General features: G+C 41.8%; 1 protein-coding gene and 1 pseudogene across 6 annotated transcripts; one reads left to right on the forward strand and one right to left on the reverse strand.

Moving 5' to 3' along the window:
- The first annotated feature begins 911 nt into the window (after nt 1–911).
- Nucleotides 912–19457, forward strand: LOC108558537 (axin). Of its 6 annotated transcripts, none has more exons than XM_017915475.1 (12): nt 912–1020; nt 1426–1874; nt 1931–2404; nt 14978–15263; nt 15325–15583; nt 15651–15834; nt 15895–16169; nt 16368–16508; nt 17304–17834; nt 17903–18244; nt 18306–18518; nt 18580–19457. In XM_017915475.1, exons 4-12 carry the CDS (start codon nt 15086–15088, stop codon nt 18704–18706), a joined length of 2250 nt encoding a protein of 749 aa, XP_017770964.1. In that variant the 5' UTR covers nt 912–1020; nt 1426–1874; nt 1931–2404; nt 14978–15085; the 3' UTR covers nt 18707–19457. The 6 variants fall into 6 exon arrangements, with proteins under 6 accessions (XP_017770964.1, XP_017770963.1, XP_017770962.1 ...); XM_017915474.1 differs by lacking the exon at nt 912–1020 and adding an exon at nt 8911–8967 and having other exon boundaries at nt 1106–1874; XM_017915473.1 differs by lacking the exon at nt 912–1020 and having other exon boundaries at nt 1106–1874.
- LOC108558538 lies at nt 16613–17292 on the reverse strand (annotated as a pseudogene).
- Nucleotides 19458–19697: the final 240 nt, after the last annotated feature.

Here is a 19697-nt window from a genome sequence, read left to right on the forward strand (position 1 = left end):
ATTTTTGAAACGTCAAATTTAAGTTTGATTTTTGTTTTGTTTTTTTGTTTTAGTTTAGAGCAGCAATTTTAATCGCAAAAGTTTGCAACACTTAATCATTATCTAGTTGCATTGCGAACATGCAGGAACAATTTGTATTGAAGTTTTCTACAATAGTAAATCCGGACTGATCGAAGCCGTACTATACCAAGTATATTTAACTGCTCTTTACTTTTATAACGTTTATTTGAAGAGAAATTGTCTTTAAACCGACATCTTTAAATATTTTAAAACAATTTTTGAAACGTCAAATTTAAGTTTGTTTTGTTTTAGTTTAGAGCAGCAATTTTAATCGCATAAAGTTTGCAACATTTAATCGTTTTCTAGTTGCATTGCGAACATGCAAGAAGAATTTGTTTTTAAGTTTTCAACAATAACAGATCCGCACTGATCGAAGCCGTACTATACCAGGTATATTTATCTGCTCTTTACTTTTATAACGTTTATTTGAAAAGAAATTGCCTTTAGGTCTTTAAATATTTTAAAACAATTTTTGAAACGTCAAATTTAAGTTTGATTTTTGTTTTTTGTTTGTTTTAGTTTAGAGCAGCAATTTTAATCGCATAAAGTTTGCAACATTTAATCGTTTTCTAGTTGCATTGCGAACATGCAAGAAGAATTTGTTTTTAAGTTTTCAACAATAACAGATCCGGACTGATCGAAGCCGTACTATACCAGGTATATTTATCTGCTCTTTACTTTTATAACGTTTATTTGAAAAGAAATTGCCTTTAGGCCAACATCTTTAAATATTTTAAAACAATTTTTGAAACGTCAAATTTAAGTTTGTTTGTTTTTTTTTTGTTTCAGTTTAGAGCAGCAATTTTAATCGCACAAAGTTTGCACCACTTAATCGTTTAGTGCAGTTTAGTGATAATTCGCACTTCGCGTTCGTCCACCCCGTACGTACGTTGGAGACGATCTACAGCGAAAATGGAAACTTATATCAGAGAATACAGGAATGTTGGAGGATATGGATAGGTATGTGTGTGTATTTTATTCGAATTGAACGATTGAGACATTCGTCAATCGAAATTGTTTAAACGTTGACGTTTGTTCGATTGTCGCGCGCGTTCCGTCCGGCAGGTAGCGCGTCGATCGTGCGCTTTTCTATGTCACGTTCGGCCGGCCGCAGGCAGCCAGCAAGGCCTCCTCTTGCTGCCTCCTGCCCTGAGCCCGTTCCTTGGTTGTTCCTCGTTCAGTGTGTGCCTGTCTCATGGCGACGGTCGGCTGAATACACGTACAACGACGCGCTCTTCCTTTGCGTCCTTCTATCTTTATCTCTCTCTCTTTCACACACACACACACTTCGCGCTTCATATCGCCGTCTTTGTCTTTTAACATTATTATTATTGTTGCAAACACTATCATCATTATTATTATTAGTAGCGAGAGCAGTAGAAGAGACTACGACGACGACGGTGGTGGTGGTGGTGGAGGCGAGCTGCAGCAGCCGAGTTTCGTTCCATCTCTTATTTATTTATTATTTCTGCCCCCCTAACACAACATCTACCCCCACCGCTGGACCCTTTTCAATTCCCTCCCACCGAACGCACTTATATCATTACATTTTCTATCCCATTCATTCATTCCGATTATTAGCCACCTTTTTTCTTTTTTTTTTCGGGACAACACTCGGTCCGTCCATCCCCACTCCCGCTCCTCATTCGCTCTCGCACCTCTCCTATTCATTTCCGCTCCATCAAACGACAACAACAGCGGCAGCAGCAGCAGCAGCAACAGCAACAACCCCTCGAAAGAATAAGACTGGAGCGAGCAAAACAGAAAGTGAGAGAGAAGATAGTAAACAACGGCAGTAGTGGATTAAACGTAACGTCAGTATATACACACGCACAAACAAGAATTTTCGGTAATATTAATCGTTTTACAGCGTGGATCCGAGCAGGCGTTTGCTCTCCTTGACGACGATCCTCATCTACTGTTGTCATCGCGATTCCTTGTTGAGGAAACGGTCATCATCATCATCGTCGTCAGAAGCAGCAGCAGTAGTGCTGCGAGGCTGAAGGAGTGTAGCAGCAGCAACATCGGTGGAGCGGAGCAGCAGAGTTCGTTCGGTACGATCGTCTTTCTTCTCTTCGGATCCGGTGGAAGAGGAGGAGAGGTAGGCGCGCGTGAGTGGTGTTGTGTGTGTGCTGGCGGGCAGCAGTGTTTAGTGTGTTGTATTTCTGTGAGTGCGGCCACGACGACGACGATCATGATGATGTTGATGATGAAGTTGCTGCTGGTTCAGTGCTGACGAAAACGGGGAAAACGGAAAATGTTTTATGTTTATATTTGTTGTGTAAAAATAGTCCACGGATTTATCATCATACCCGACGCATTTCACACGGACGATAATCAGAAGGTAAGTCGGTCCCCCTCACTAAATATATCATTCTCTCGCTCATTCTATCGCATATATTCCTCCTTAGTGAGAGAGGAAACATTAAGAAACAACAACAACGATCGAAAAAATTAATTGCATTACATAAACGCGCGTGCCGTGGATTTTGCACATCAAGCGCGCACACACAAACACACGTATTCGAGCGTTTTCCTTTCGAAATTTTCCAAAAAACCAATTTTCTAGGTTAGAGAGCAGCAGTGGAGAGTCCCCCACCCGTCTCACACGTCATGTGCGTTTCGTATTTTTATTTCGAATACATGTGTGAGTGTATATATGATACGCACACACCCATACGATAATATACATATATACATTTGTTTTCGATAGTGACAGCTTCCGTTTTGCTCGTGTTTGCATTTTCTATGTAGGTTATGAAAAAATCTCTCTGTTTCCCGAGACGCCGCCGATTTCGATAAATTCGCGCGCGGTTATCTCACGAATTCCTATTTTTTTTTCAATATTGACCTACCTCGTTCGTTCGCAACAATTGCTCAAAATCGTAGATGTTTTCTTTTGCTTTACACAAAAACAATTGTTCAACTGTGTCTTCTTGTAATTTTGAGTATTTCAAATAATTACCGCTCTGTTTAGATAGCAGCATAGCAACCAAATTTAAATTCATTGAAATTTTCAAACAAGAAATGATAATTCTGTTGCTAATAGATCTTGTCGAATTTGAATTGTTGACATCTTGGAATGCAGTTTCAGAATATTTGCATTTGAAATAATCTAAAAGTTTAAACGATTTAAGATTTTCTCGCGTTTAGGCCCGATTTTGAATGTTTTGTTTTAAAAGAAAATAAAAGTTTACAGTTTACTTAATGTCAATTTTGACATTAGTATCAATTTAAAATTTGAATATAGCTTATAGAAAATGATGAACGCATTTAAATTTGATATGAACGTGTGTAACACAATCTCTCCTTTCGTTTTAGAACCAATTCAGAATATCGATTTCATTTCTCATTTATTTTTTTTGACATATTTATGATTTTGTTATTTTGGAATATCTCTTTTGACGTACGGTGCCAAAATTGGTCATTTTAATTGGTATTGGTAGATTGATTCGCTTTACTATTAGATTTTCTTCATTTCTGTGATCTCTCTTCTGTAAGATGGCCGTCACTTCTGGTTTGGTCTGGTTGGCATTTGCAGCTGCGTTGGAAAGGCGGATGGATGGATGGATGGTTGGTTGGTTCAGTCTTCGCTGGTTCAGTTATTTTCTTCTTTATATATATAATATGAGTGTGTGTGTGTGTACGTTGTTAAAGCCTCTCTTCTCTCTTCCTAATAGAGAGCGAGCGGCGCGCGGAGGCTGCGACCGTTCCCAAAGGGACGAAATTCTCGGAAAAAAAAGCCCAAACCTTTTAATACGTGGGCTCGTCTAGAGCGCTGCACAAGGCATACTTCATTCTCTCTCTCTCTGTCTCTTACACTCTCTATACATACACACACACGCTCATACCCTTTGCTCGGTTGCCACGGGCAACAATAATAACAACGTTCGAATCCCGCCACCTACCGTTAATTGCGTTTCAAATTCACCTAAAAATTATATATTGTAATCGTCGCTGGGCGGAAATTATCGACGAGGAAGAAACAACACGTCCGTTGTTGGCGTTCGAGTTGGAAATTTGGTTGTATGCATTCGGTTTCCAAAGAAGAATTCCGACGGTTAAATGGAATCCGGGACGGAGGGGTGTGTTTGTAAGAGAGAGTGAACGAAGGAGAGAAGAACGAAATTAAGTGGCTTAAAAGGTGAGGATTATCCTTACCTGGGGCTGCGGCGTCGCGACCGCCGTGAAAGGGGCAAAGGAGAAAAATATCATCATCATCCGTCCGTCCGTTCGCCCGTGAAGATAAAAACATTTATTATTAGTGGTATTATTATGCACTCGGCTCGTTTTTTTTTTGTTCTTCGTTTCTTTGCTTTATCGTCCCTTTCTCTCGTTCATCTGCCGCTCCCGCATTTCGCGTCTCGCTTCCTCCTCCGGTTTTGCAAGCGAGCGAAGATCAAAGCGCGAATGAAAGTTTGCGGGATTTGTTTTATTGCCCGCTCGCACACACACACACACGTGAGCAAAGATGAGACATACACACAGAGAGAGAGAGAGACAGACATTCATACTTCTCACAGTTAAATAAACCCGCGCTTCGCGTTGAAAAACGACGATGAGACGATGAGCAATAAAGAGAAAAAGAGATGGTCAATTACCGTCCCTATTGCGCAATCCAACTTTGACATTCTCCTTTCGTTGATCGAGATGTTCGGTTTACTTTGCATTAACAACTGTCATATAAACATCACTTATTTGACTTTTCAAAAATCACCTGTTTCTTACCTGTTGCCAAGAAGAAAAGTTTTCCAACGTCGTTAACTCTTATTGTCATCAGGTATTTTCTATAATTCTAATGCAATTTCGGTCTGGACTGGGGTTGGTTTATTTTCATCTCATTTTTTTTTTGACAAGTTAACTTTCCAATTTGTCTGCAGTGTTTGTTTTGAAAATAAGCAAATAACTTGGATGACGTTTCAATTTGGAAAGTAAATTCATCTTGTTTTCAATACATTCTAGATTGCAAATGTCGCATTTACTCGTAAATAATTTCCAGTTCAATTTGCCTTTTAATTTGTATTACGTTTGACGTTCAAACCTATATATAGATTATTTGAGAATGATCGAATGTCACATTTATTGGAGCAATTAATCTGATGTCAGTTTTTGACACTTTCAATAGAAACATAAATTAATTTGCGAATTGATACCAATTTGTGTTTCAATGTCTTAATTGATTTATAGTTTTTTTTTTTGAGAAAGCAATTAATAAGTTTCAATTTATCGTAATAGTTGCTCCGTTTTATTGCATTTATATTTAAAAGCAATTTATAAAATTGATGGTTCTCTCAATTAATTAAGAATCTAGCATCATCGCCGCTGCACAATGTAAACTCTACTTAATGTGCTTTTAATTAATTAATTTTGGGTTTCCTTCTGTTTGCGCCAGTTTGCTAATGTATATTATTCGGTTCAAACGTTAATTGGTTTCGTTGCGATCGATATTCTTTGCTGAAACTGTAAAATTAATTACGTCAATCTCGACTCATTAATGACAGGTGTCAATGTCAAGTTGACATTTTTGTATATATATATTTTTTTCGAAAATAATATTCGAAATGTGTAAATGATATTTTGGTAATCTCTTTCTTGCTCTATGTATCTGCGTTTCACGTAAAATGTTGAAACGTCAAATTTGACGTGACGCTTCCGTGCAATGGGTTTTTGATGTTCTTTAATTCCTTCTCCTTTCTTCTTCTTCTTTTTTCTGTCGTGTTTTGTTTCTCGATGGCTTCGGTTGCGCTTGATCTCTTATCTTTTCCTTTCGGTCTTCTCTCCTTCGTCTCTCTCTCTCTCTCTGTCTCGCCCTGCACCGCTCCCTGTCGTGTGTAATTAAAAAGTAAGTAAGCGGTCTTTAATTTGATCATATTTTCCGAAGGATGGTTCGGAGGAATGCGCCGACATCATATCGCCTGCCTGCCTGCCTCCTGCTCTCACTCACTCATTCAGCTTCTCTCACTCGTACACACTCTCTTTCCGTATACATGTCCATCCTCCTCCTCCTCTTCGTTTTCTTCTACTTCTTCTCTTCGTTTGTAAGATGTGCCGCCGCCGCCGCTGCCATCGTCGTCGGTTCTTCGGAATTGATGCGATTTTAGTTTTTATCGGGCCCGACCGGAGGATTCCTTCTTGCTCGGAACTGGTTTCAGGTGGCGGCTTTTCACGAAAATAAAAAGGAGAGGAAGATGGAAACAAACGACGAGTAACTGTGTGTGCGTGTGTATGTAAGAGAGAGAGAGAGAGACAGGGATGGTGGCAAGACAAAGATCGGGACAACAACACACCAGACGCACTCAAACGAAAGCGCCTGTGTGCCGAGGAGAGGTTTCGGTCGCTCGCTCCATTCATCCATCAAATATGGTATACCGGTTGGTTCACTATGATTTTGATGATTGTCATTGTTGCATCATTCTCTTCGATAAAAGTTTTACCAAAGATTTGCCCCAATTATCCCCAATCAAATCATGTGTTGTTTATTGTTGTTGGTTCGTGCTCGATAATTGCGTTTCTTCGCTCAGATTGAAAGTATTTTCGCCTGTAATCATATGAAATATTCATATTAATTTCTTTTCATTTCCTTCTAATCCACAACATATATAATTTATTTTGCTGCCGCCCTTCGAGTCACCCATCACGCACATTACGCTCGAAACGTAAAAATCACATAGGTAAATAATGCACGAGAGTAGCGCAACTTTTTCTGTTTGATGATGAAAGGAGACGGAGCGGCGCGGCGCGAAAGCACGTTAAATTTCGCCCAATTATGTTAATCCCGCATCGCGTGCTCCCAACTTTCCCCCTTTTGTTTCGGCTAGTTTCGCCTTTGTTTTCTTACTTATTATTACTCTTTTTTTGTTGTTCTTTGGTCGTTCTGTTCTTCCCGAGCGTAGGTTTTGAAATTATAATCTCGTGTCGAGAGTCAATTCTTGTTTTTCAGTTGTGTCGTTGTTGTTGTTTTGTTTCAACTCGCGCCCTCGGATAAAGAGTGAGCAACCCCTTTCCACGTGAGCCTTGAATATTTCATAGGTCTAAGCGGTGCTCGTAAGTTCAACCCTTAAACTATCTACGTGCAAAAAGTAGAATGCAATTTCTCTTTTTCTAAATTTCAATATTTGGTCTGTGCACATCGTCGACGCTCTCTGAATTTGTTTAAATCAACGCGTATTGTTTCGCGCGCGACGTCGCGACGACGACGACGAGGGGTGCATTTGTTTTAAAGTTGCGAAAAGCAAACAAAGAAAATGGCGCTACGTTCGTACCAATGGGAAAGCTTCGCGACGACCAATCCGCGACCGCTTCGCATCGATTCCGTTTTTTAGTTTCGTTTTCGTCGCGTTACCACCTCCCGGTGTTGCTTTGTTTTGTTTTGTTTTGTTTTGGGGGGGTGCATGTTACTATTTTTAAATGGAAATCGGATCAATAATTGTGTTACGTCGTTTATCGTCGTCGTCGCCCTCTTGCATATTGATTCACACCTCGACAGTTCAGGATTATTTTCCAATATCGTTTTGACCGTTCCGGAATTGCAATATCATATTACACATTTTTGTCATTCTCAATACCTAATATTGAAATTTTCTTCATTTTTTTTTGTTCTACACGCAGAGTTTGTTGCAAGCGAGAGTAATGCTCGGATATTTAAATTAGTTGGATTGACGTTTGGTATTAATTAATCGAGTTGGTGTGTTCTCTCTCGTTTGAATGAATGGTTGGTTGGTGGTAGATCGCAGAGGAATTTCTCGTTTCTTCGACTGACATTTCTTCGTCTGCTTTGTTTTTCTTCTTTATTTCTCGGTTTGCAACAACAACAACAACGACGGCAACAACAGTTTGTAGCCTCTCTTCTCCTCGTGTCGTGTCTCGTGAGGTCGTTTGGATACCGGTTTTAATTGGTCAGAGAAGGATGCCCGCACTCTTATTGCTGCAAGAGAGCGTATAAATGCGCGGCATTGAATCAACAACGCTGCCGCCGCCGCCGTCGTCGTCGTATGTGTTCGTTCGTTTGTGTATGCGAGAGTGAAGGAGAAGGCGGCGGAGGTGGTGGGGAATGAGAGGAGGACGGCGTGTCGGCTCGACATCAAAGCCGGCCACAAACTGATAACTTATAAACACTATCGAAGCCCCCAACGCGGCGACGGGCCCCGCCGATAAAGAACAAAGTGATCCTGGATAGCCGCGCGATTTTTATCTGATGCACACTTGTACTCTTCTCTCGTCTAAGCATGAATGTACAACTCGCACAACCACCGAAAACAACCACCATCATCATCATCATTGTACGATTCAATTGTCCTGTCCTCTTACCTACCTAATTGCCTTAATTGATCGGAATCGTTTCGGTGTTACGTCCACGTGCCGTTCGCTCTCTCTACACTTCCGCAACGTTCGTACAAAAACAGAACTACTTTAGTTCACTTAAAATTAGGTTCGGAACATCAAACGAACCTTAATTGTCGTGCGAGACTTAATCCCATTTGACGAAATGGAAAAAAAAAGCATGAAGAAGAAGCAGAAGCAAAAATAAAAAGACATATGCACACGCACGGAAACATGTGTCTGAGGATGTCCCTTTTTATTTTTATTACTCTGCTCTTCTGGCACCGCCGCCACCACTAACTGAATCCTGTCGATCTAAGTTAATTTGGAAATTGATCAACTAACCACTATATATTTAGTTTAAATTATTCATTTTCCTTGAGCCGTTTCGGTTAATATTTTTTTTCGGTCGATTATGAAAAATGTTGTACGTGAGCATAAGCACATTTTTGTTTGTTTGTCGCCTCGTTACGTACGGAATATTAACAACAACAACAAAATATATTAATACAAGTTTTCTTTTGTTTTCAGGTACGTTCGGCCCGTAGCCAGTCATGATGCCCCAGATATAGGTTCAAGCAATGACAGGTAAAACGAACTTTATATACTAATTGTGTGTGTGTGTTGCGTGAATTTTTAGCTCTAAATTTGGTTAAATTGAAATTTCCGGAGCAATCACATGTGCGTGTACGTACGTACGTAACGCTGCTGGCTAGACAAAACAACCGTCAACTGCTGCATTGACATTGACGTTTGTATTTTACTTGGTGTCGTGGGCGCTAGCAGACGACGACGACGACGTCGACGCACACTACACGCTTTCTCTCGCTCTTTTCTTCTCTTGTATGTTTTTACGGCTCACTCGCACTATTCGAGACGTCGTCTATTTTCGTTGGAATCTAATTAAGTTGTCCAAGATATATTCCATCGCGTCCCAAGACGACGACGACGACGACGTGTAGTCTTCGAATTAAACGTTTCATCGGTTTCCCTTTTAAAATGTCGCCCCCCTTTCGATTAAATTTTTACATTCAGGCTAAACGTCACCTGCACATCGGTTGCAGCAGCCCAACCGGATGATTAGCAAGCGTCTTCTAGAGAGAGGCGAATCGAATCTCTCTCTCTCCGCTCTTTCTTTCCTCGTTTTTATCGGAAACGGATCAGTTCGAAGGCAGCTGCCCGGACCCACGGACCATCTGCCATCTCCGTTTCGGTGAAATCACCACACACACAAAAAAAAGAGAAGCATAATTAGAAAGAAGTGAATCAGAGAATGAAATAAAGTGGTGGAATATATAGTAAAGGTGCATCCTGTAGGTAGATAGAATGTGTGCGGAACAAAAGGTAACTTAATGCACACGCATACAAAAAGGGAAGGAGAAAATTGCGAGATTAAATCCACTCGGGATTTCACAATTATTTCTTCTGTAGAATTCCAAACGTGTTACACACACACACAGATATATACATTTTGTTATTTTTTTTATCTCTCCTTTGAATCCCCAAAGTACTCTAATCGTGAGATGAGCTCAGACTATATAGTACGCCATGGGACTAAATGAGCGCGTGTGTGTGTGTGATATATTTTTTTTCCGTTCTTCTTCATCATCTCTGTCCTCCGCAACCACTTTTATTCTACTATTTTTTTCCCTCCCTTCCCGTTCCTCCTCCACCCTTCCCGCTGTTCTTCAATAAAGAAAGGAGTCACAAAGTAAAGTGACTTCAAACTGTCGTTTCGGTGTCATCAAAGGGAGTTATAATTTTTATGTCCACAATCGTTTCAAAGGGGCCGCCCGCGTCTTTGATGATGAACCGACGTGTTAAAAGGCACCGCAATTCGCAAATAATAGCCTGCAAATACACACACACACAGTCACTCATATTAAATGTACTCTTCTGAGTGCATATATCCACTCTATCTGTGTGTGTACTTTTTTTTTTGGACTTTCCTTTCTCTTCCACCCACTTATTTTTGTTCATTATTTCATTTTCTTTTCTCAATTATTGCACGCAAAGCCACCCTCCTCCTCCTCCTCCTCTCTTCTTTCGCTATTCTCTTTCAAGTGCATTTCTTCCCTCATTTATTCAATTTTCAAATATAAAACTCTACTTTTCCTTTGACAATTTCTCTACGTGTTATCCATCAATTTTAACTGCAAATTAATTGATATAAATTGTCACACACATATCTATCCGGACATTATCTTTCTAACGAGATAAATCTATTTATTCTAATTATCTGACTTTATCTCTTCCATATGCTAATTTTTTTAATAGAGCTTATGAATAAACTAAGGAATAGTAGTAAGTAGATTTGAGAGTTAGTAGCTTGCAGATTTCGTAGATAAAAACGACGACGACGCCACCGCTTATAGATAGCAACAATTGAAAAACAGTAGAACAGTAGATCGTAGAGCGATAAGTTGCCTTAACCATCGATAGCGCTCAGATTATTTTTATTTTTAGTGGCGCTCGCTTTTGTTACGAGATTTTCCTTCTCTTCTCCATGGTTCTCATCCATCGGAACTGTTGACATTTTGGTTGGTAAATTATTTATTTCTTAATTGGAAATTGCTGCGTTGGGTTTAATTTTACTTTAATTAGCGTGTTTTCTTTTTTAAATTTGCTTTTCTTTATTCATCTTCGTCAACTTACAATCGCATCAAATTTTTCATTTTGGTAAAAGTCCTCAATTGTATTTCAACATTTTCATCAAATTGCTGAGCTGCATAAGGTTGCCGGTCATCTCGCTGTTGCGTTTGACCTGATTATCGATGGAAGTGGCCTCCTTCAAAAGACTGAGCAGAGCCTCCGCCTCCTGGGGTTTCCTGAAGCAGATGCAACGATCCGCAGGATCCTGCTTGTGTGGGTCGTGTTAGTTAGTGTTCGTATTCGAAGATGATACCGTTCTCTTACCTCTATGATGCGAGCCGCGGTCAGGGCCGTGAATGTCAGGAAGATAGCTACGAAGATGGTGGCCATTTGCGATCGGATGAAAAGCATCTTTCGTTTTTTTTTTGTTATTGTTGTTAGTTAGTCGTGGGGGGTTGATCGTCGGTTGACTGCGAATCCAAGGAGGAAACGCGAACCTTTTATACTCCTTGCTGCTGCCCTTCCACCCTGTTCTGTTTGCGTTTGACTAAGATAAGCCCGAAAAGGTTTTTTTGTTATTGTGTGTGTGTATGTTTGTGTTTTTTTTTCTCTCTTTCGCTCGCTCTTTCGTTTCGCCGTATGCACATTATCGGGTCTATTTACTAATCATCCCCCGTAATCCTCCTTTGAGCAATTCGCCCACGTAAACAAGCGTCCCAATACACACCACTGCTATCCCTAGAACGGCCGGCTCTCTGTCGCACGCACACACGCATCCATACATTATTAAATTTTCCTGTTTATTTTGTTTCTCGTGCATGTGTGTATATTCCTTTCTGTCTTTTCGTCCTCTTTTTTTTTTGTTTTTGTTTAATTAAAACCGCTAAACTGTATATGCAGCACAATTCTCCAAACAATTTGCTAATTAGTGATCCCCCCTTCTGACCTGATCGCCACCCCTAACGGATACATCTTCATTAGCTAATTGCGATTCGCGTGCCGGGCGAAATTAAAACAAAAAAAAAGAGAAGTGAATCAGCTGATAATTGTCGTGCGATTTCCCGCGGGATTATAATAATAATAATATAAAAAAACAATTTCCATATTCGATTACTCAACGTCACGACTCCTTTCCGATTTTGCGTATACAAATAGATAATGCCAGTCATTAATAATGATTTATTTGGTAGTAATTATGTTTGTTTCATAACATTTAAGAAGTGTATTTTGTTATTTGACAAATTACATCAAGTGCGTGTTGGACATCACCTAACTACCATAGTTGTTTTGATTTGCTAATGTTATTTAATCTAAGCGATTCGATGATAGTTTTTTTTTTGTTGGTACTAAAGGAAATTGTGGGGTTGGCGATTTCGTCTTATTTTTTCTGTCTCTCTGGAAAATGGAAATTTAGTAAGAGTTTGGTAAATTTGGCAACATGTAAACGCCATTTGGCGCCGGTACACGAGATTCCTTTCACGCTCTGAAACGCTTTTGAATGTTTAATACGTTGTCGTATGGGTGTGGGTGGCTGTGCGTTCGAAGTGGTTCGGTTTAGGGGATGGAAGACTCTTTTTTTTTTGTTTTTTTCCCTGATTGCATTTATTTCAGGGGTTGCTGCATGTTGACGATGCTCACTCGTCCTTCTTATGCTCTCTCTTCTGGTTGTATACGTGCGTTTGTGAACGTAAAAGTTTTGGTACCGCAGTCGTCGTCGCCGCGTTTGACAGACTAGTGGAGGTCAGCAACCGCGGCATCGCCGCTCGCTGCACCAGTGATGACCGCCGCTGGGCTTCAAAGAAATAACGCCGTCTTCCGAAGCATTAAAACCACCTCTTCGCCTCCGCTGCTGCCCGGCGGACGGACGATCGTCCTCCCCGTCTCACCTCGCCGTAGTGTGTTTCTTCTTCTTCTTCGCATTATTTATGGTTATTAACGTTCGCCTCTCATCTTTCTCCGCCTCGCACCCTCCTCTAACCCCATCTCCGTCGCGCCAACCTGTTGATATTGTTGCCGTGGTTACCGCATTTTGTTTGTTTCTATTCGTCGTCGCGTATCATGAAATAATCCCACACACACTCACACACGGTAACGGCTGTTCTTTCCTCTCATTTCGTGGTAATAATTTTCCATGGGGGTAACGCGCATTCGACACGCCGCAGCCCCATAATACGCCGTGAACTCTGTAATTTTCAAAGGTGTCCGAATCCCGAGGCGCAACCGCTCATTATGTTCCTCTTCGCCTTCCTTTCCTCCCTCGACCCATACCTGTATGCCCCCGAGCTTAAGCTCAAAATTCATTACATTCATATATTTTTTTTTCTGATAGACTCGAAACATCTCAATCACGTTCGAACTTTCCCGCGCTGTCAACTAATTCCACTTCCGCTGATCGTACTACTAAATCAAAATTCAACACCTGTTGGTTCATCAACCAATGATTATCGATTGTTTCTTTTAATTTGCTCATTTTATTTTCTTATATTCTACAATAACATCGATAATGTTCAAATTCTGCTTATTGCTGCTACATATTAAATCCAAGTTATCCCGTCAGATGTCGCGGCGACGTGCGCGTTCAATTGCGTTTAATTTAAAACCGTGAATAAATTAAACGTTTCGGGGGGCCGTTCAATTGCATTTAATTGCTGTTCGGAATTGTCTAATTGATTTGACTTTTTCTCCAATTTCGTCTCGTCGTCTCTTTTTTGCTTTGATTAGTTTCGGGCTGGACAGAGGGCGCTCGCTCTGATGCGGTCGCGTCTTTCGGGACCGTTTGAAATTTGTCAAAAACTTTTCTTACTATAGTGACAGTTTTATTGCTCGCTTCTACCGAATTGTTTGTGGAACGTTTCGGGAAGATGATGCAGTCCCAGTAAGTAAAAGGTTACTTTCGATATAAACCTAATCGTAATTATCGTGAAAACAACAACAATTTTTTCGCATTCTTAGTTACACAAACATAATGAATGCATGAGTAACACATCATATTTTCAAATGCTGTACTATTCAGATACTCTTCATCAACTTGAAATGTACCCTTCTCATGTTGCTCTGTTTAGTAATAATCTGTGCATCGATTGAAGGAGCTTGAATTGGGTCCACCCCACATGAATTCATCCGGGTGAATTTTTGCTTGCGCAGCTTTCCCTTCCCCTATGGCTCTCATTTCTTATTGCGCTGTCCATCAGGGCACAAGCCACCACAATAAGAGTTCTCTCTCTCTCTGCGAGTGTTCTGTGTGTTTCTTTTATAAAAATTAATATTTCCATTATTATATAATAATAGGATATATAAATATACCTGAAGGCATAATCATAATACTATTATTGAGTGCATATTAAATTTCATAAATCCATCAGCTGTCGCAACCTTCCATCAGCTCTTTTTACTTTCATTATTTTTGTCTTGCAACAATGGTGAGTTCAAAGTGAATCTTCTTCAACCCCCCTTATTATTGAAAACATATATTATGTGTGTGTGTGGCAACTGCATTTTTTTTTTAATATATAAAACATCTGACTTGCATTGCTTTATTAGTAAGTATATTCTACCTGGAATGCTTTTGTTTAGAGGTGTTTTTACCTAGTCCTTGTGTATTCAGTATTTATGTTATGGCCCCGTATTAAAAATTATATTTTCCATTGTTGCACACCCATGATATTATAAGGTTTTTCATTATGATTATTTGCAATTACAATGGTGTATGTATGTATATGGAATGTTTAGTCTCAGTATTGATCGGTTCATTCTGCTCCACCCCTCTTTGAGCTCTCTCGGTTGAGTCCATTTTCTCTCCCATCCGGATGCTGTGAATTGATTCATGTGATGGGCACGGGACTGCACCATTTTAATTAGGGGATCATTTTATTCTGCCCCTCCTTTTATTTATTCCATTTTCAAATTTAATATTATCTAACATTAGTTAGATCTTACTTGATTATTAATTTCCTTGTTTTTATATTGAGCTTGATTTTAATATTTTGATTTTTATTTGATTTTACAGACTTCCAATCGAAATGAAGCATAAGTTGTTGGCTTGTAGTTGTCGCAAGAAGAAACAGCAGTGTAGAAATAAGAGGAAAGAGAGTGAGTGGACGTGGAGAGAGGAATCATGAGCCGAAGACAGCAGAACCCCAGCCATGTGTTCGACAGTGGTGTGTTCGATAGGAAGTCACCCAGGCCACCGGTGCCTGGGGAGGAAAGGGTGCCGTACGTCTCGGATTTTGGCCAGATGGAATATCATCCGTCGCCAAAATCGGGACATCCCAGGAAAACGGTCGTTCAAAATGGTAATGGTATTTGTGCATATCGATGCAATGGATTATAATAATATTTTTTGTCAATTTGTAGATTACAAGAGTAGCAGCGAGTCGATAGCATCGCGCGAGGAACGATGCTACGATGGAAATGCTTCACCGCTGGCGTGCCTTGAGTGGGCGAGATCGCTCCACTGTCTGCTGGAGGATCCGGATGGCGTGGATCTCTTCAAAGAGTACCTCAAGGAAGAGGGAAAGCCGCACGTGGATGCGCTCGAGTTTTGGTTCGCGTGCGAAGGACTTCGCGAGCAGAGCGAGCCGAACCGAACCCAACTTATTAAATTTATATACAAGTGAGTTCGAGCGTGATCCCGACCCACGAGGTCGGCACAGAATAATATTGATTTTTTTTTGTTTCAGGCGTTTTTTCATTAAATCCGCTCTTCCTATTGGTGAAGACTGCAAGAGGGAGGTGACGAGACGGGTCAAGTCGTCGGAAGTGCAGAACGTTTACGATGAGGCTCAGGCGCAGGTGGAACGTCACATCAACTTCACCACCTACGCCAATTTCATTAAAAGCGACAAGTACCTGTATTACATTCAGGTACGTTTTGTATAATCCTTAAAATGTTGATTAGACATTTAACATTCGTATCAATTTTAGACTGTCCAAAATCCTACGGGCGGCGATTTGAGATCTTCCAGAGAAGCGAGTCTTGCGTGTAGCGTTGACCCTCTGCCGATCATCTACGAGGATTCGGAATTCAGTCAGCAGCAGCAGCTCGCGCATGGTCACACTCCGGGTACCGGTTGCACCAGCACCGGCTACGATACACCGACCCTCGACGGCCCCATGAAATTAACCAAGGACATGCTTCTTCTCACGCAGAAGAATCGCGCGATGGACGTGCGACCTAAACCCGAGGCTTACGCCGCAAAGTAAGTTCAGCATTTTCACATCCTTCTTTTTTCTTGCCTGCAGCTTTTCATACATATTTAGGCTGTATGCTATAATTACTATCATTTTTATTTGATTATTGTTTTGTTTGTATTTTTCTTTTGCTAATTGGTTTTTGATTTTTTTTCCCTCGTACTTTTCGTTTTTTTCGTATATTTGCGTTTTGGCGAAATGTTCAGCATGTACAGAGGTTCCGCTCATCCATACCAGTACAGTTCTTATAATCCTGTCTCGAGACAGGACAGTGAGATACAGTCGCTCAGTTCGCACTCGGACGCCCGCACAGAATCGGACAAATTGTCAAGGACCGGAAGCTCCATGTAAGTATCTTCGATCGCATCCCATTCGTTCGTATACTCGTATAATTATTGTACCGACTACTATTACTACTACTACTACCATAAAGAAAACACAGGTACTGTTATATGTGCATGGCTGTTTTTTTACTTCTATTTTTTTCAAGTTTAGTTTGCATGATTCAAAAGTTGCTCGAGTTATTGGTAGTGGTGCTGGTCTTATCGGTTAACAACTTGAGGTTGTTTTCAATATCACCCTCGTAGCCGTTGTCTGCGATCGCGGCCAAGTACTTTTTGTAATCTTCGGGCAGCCGCGATTCCTCCGCACCCAACTGGATGGTACGCAGGTAGGCGGGCGAGGGTCTCCTGTTCAGAGGGAGGTTGGCCAAATCAATGACCCCTGACGCTTCCGTCCGGTACTGCTGGTAGACGCGACAGGTGTACGTCTTGTTGCAGCACGCGTTGCTTGCAAGGCTCACCTCCACGTCCAGCGGGAAGTATTGGTTGGTACGAACGCCTTCCTGCCGATCCAGACTTGGCATGTCCCGCACGTCGATCCGCCAGACTGCACCCCAAACGCATGCCCCCTTTTCCGCGACAATCGTTGCGACGGCCCCCTTCCAACGCTCCGAGTACGCTCCAAAATCCAAACGGAAATCGTGCAACTTGCCGATTCCGAACCTTTGCGCGCTCGGATTGTTGATGTGGATCCTTTGCGCCAGCAGATTGCTTCCGTACGCGAAATATAGGAATGTTTTTGTGACAGGCGCAACTGACATAATGTGTAATAATGTGTTTGTTTGTTTGTTTGCTACGCAGTGACGAGAGGCACAGGGCAGCGCGAAGGGTGCGACAGAATGCGGCAATGAACCGGGAGACGCACATGCAGGAGACGCTGATACCGAGGACGCAGCGGCAGGACATGGAGAAGTGTCGGCCGCTGCCGCCCGATCAGTTCGCCAACATCCTCATCGACAAGCTGGAGAACTTGAAGCGCAATCAGGATCAGCAGGAGAGGCTCCGTCGGAAGATGAAGGAGAACGAGAACGCCGTCAACGTGAACGACAAGAGTCGACGGGGAGCGCAATTCCGCGAGTTGGCCAAAGTGATGAGGGAGCGACTGCAGGTCGAGGATGATACCGATCAAGGCATTTTGGATGCGCACGTGTGCCGCGTTTTCCCAGACAAACCGGCCCGTCTCGACAAGGACGGTTTCTCGTTGTACAGTTGCGACTCTGGTAACGTGCACGACTACGCCGAGGGTTCCGATCATGTCAAGGTCATGGTCAAGTCGAAGAGCATGCCGGAACGCGACCGCTTCATGCGTGGCAACAATCCAAACAGACGGTGGTACGTACAACGCACGTCGTGTGCGTCTGATCATCGCTAATGTAATGTTCTTTCTTTTACCGTTGCAGTAGTGTGACATCATCGAAGAAGACGTTGAACGATTTTACTGACAGCGGCGTCTCCGTGTACTCTGATGTGCCGCCGACAGCGCACGCCAAGAATCAGAGGTTGTGGCACCAGGATGTAGATTGCCGGAACTCTGCGAGCTACACGAGCAGCGAACCTTCGTCGTCGTCATCGTCGAAGCACCGACCGCATCCCATCATGAATGCGGCCGCTTCGCCCACCACCAATAGGCACATGCCCGATCCTGGTATGCCGCTGCTGCCGCCGCCCAACATTGACGAGCAGCTGGAGGAGGCGCGCAGAAGACTGAAGGAGGATGACATGAGGACGAGATCCAGGCAAAGGTAAGGAGCAGATTTGCACTTGGGACTAGTAGAAACTTATTTCGATTGATTGTGTTTGCAGAAAATACTACCCGGAGATGCAGACGCAGAGCAGCCAGTCGACGTTGAGGAAATCGATGCGGGGTCCGCGACCGAGCACCAACGACTCTGAAGAAGTGACAAGCGTCGTTTTCTCGTTTTGCGATGAACGACTGCCCTACAGGACCAAGATTCCTGGTAGACAGATCACACTCAGGCAATTCAAGGAGTATCTACCAAAGAAAGGAAACTACGAGTAAGTTGATGATGTTGTGAAAGAGGAGAATGAATGACCGTTTCTATTCTCTTTTCTGCAGATACTTTTTTAAAACTGAATGCGAGGAATTGGACAAGCAGGCCATCCAGTTGAAGGTTAGCAACGACACGGACGTCCTTCCGTTATGGGAAGGCAGGATTAACGCCCTCGTGAAACCGATCGACTGATCCTCCTCGACCTCGAGCAGCAACTCGTCCTCCACCACCTTCTCCGCGCCCATCCATTTCGCTGGAAGTGCGAAACGGGTGAACGGTGGCGGCCGACCGTTCGACCAAAAGAGAGCAAAATACCACTAGCATCACCGGGACCAGGACACAATCTCGATTATGGGATGCACAATTTGCAGAAAGATTGATTGAAAATGTGTTTTTGACTGTATGTGTGTGTGTGTGTGTGTAAGAGAAAGAGAGAGAATGCGTAGAATAAGGAAAAGAGGAAACAGTGTGGAAGCGGACGATTTTATTTCATGTAGATATTATTTATTACTTGTTTTTATTCTAGTAGGCGCGACGATTTTCCGTTTTGTTCATTTCCTTTTTTCCGTGTCATTTTCTACATTAGTAGTCTGCTGTTGCGATGTCGTCCACACGGTCTAAAATCTTGGTTGTCTCGGTTTGACGACGATTGTTGCAATATATATATATATATGTATATATGATGTACATATACTCCCAAACACATATACACACACACACGCACGCAAATATTACACGATATAAGAAGTGCCTTTTCTTTGAAACGTAAAGGAAATGATTTCCTTTATAGGCGATTTCACTTAGAGCTCTCTCTCCACAACTACTACTAGCATTATTTACATTTACATACTATTACGACGACCTTTATTATTTCTTTGTTTTTTTTTTTCAATATTTAATTTTATCTCCTCTGACTCTTCGTTGTGATACTTGGAAAACAAAAGAAACGGGTTTAATGACTATTATAGGATAATAGTGATTATCACTTCACAACTAGTTTTCATCACGAAAAGCATGACAGTAAACCCTCGTCCTCCTCCAATCACAATTCGAAAAACCCACTGACACAGGTCGTCCGTCATACAAATGCACACACATACACACACAAACCCCTCAACCTTCTAATTATTTAAATGTGAATTTTTATATTAATATTTATGATAGGGCATGAGAAGGTGAGGAA

The sequence above is a fragment of the Nicrophorus vespilloides genome, unplaced genomic scaffold (assembly GCF_001412225.1).
Source record: "Nicrophorus vespilloides isolate i.1.1-1 unplaced genomic scaffold, Nicve_v1.0, whole genome shotgun sequence".
NCBI lineage: Eukaryota > Metazoa > Arthropoda > Insecta > Coleoptera > Silphidae > Nicrophorus > Nicrophorus vespilloides.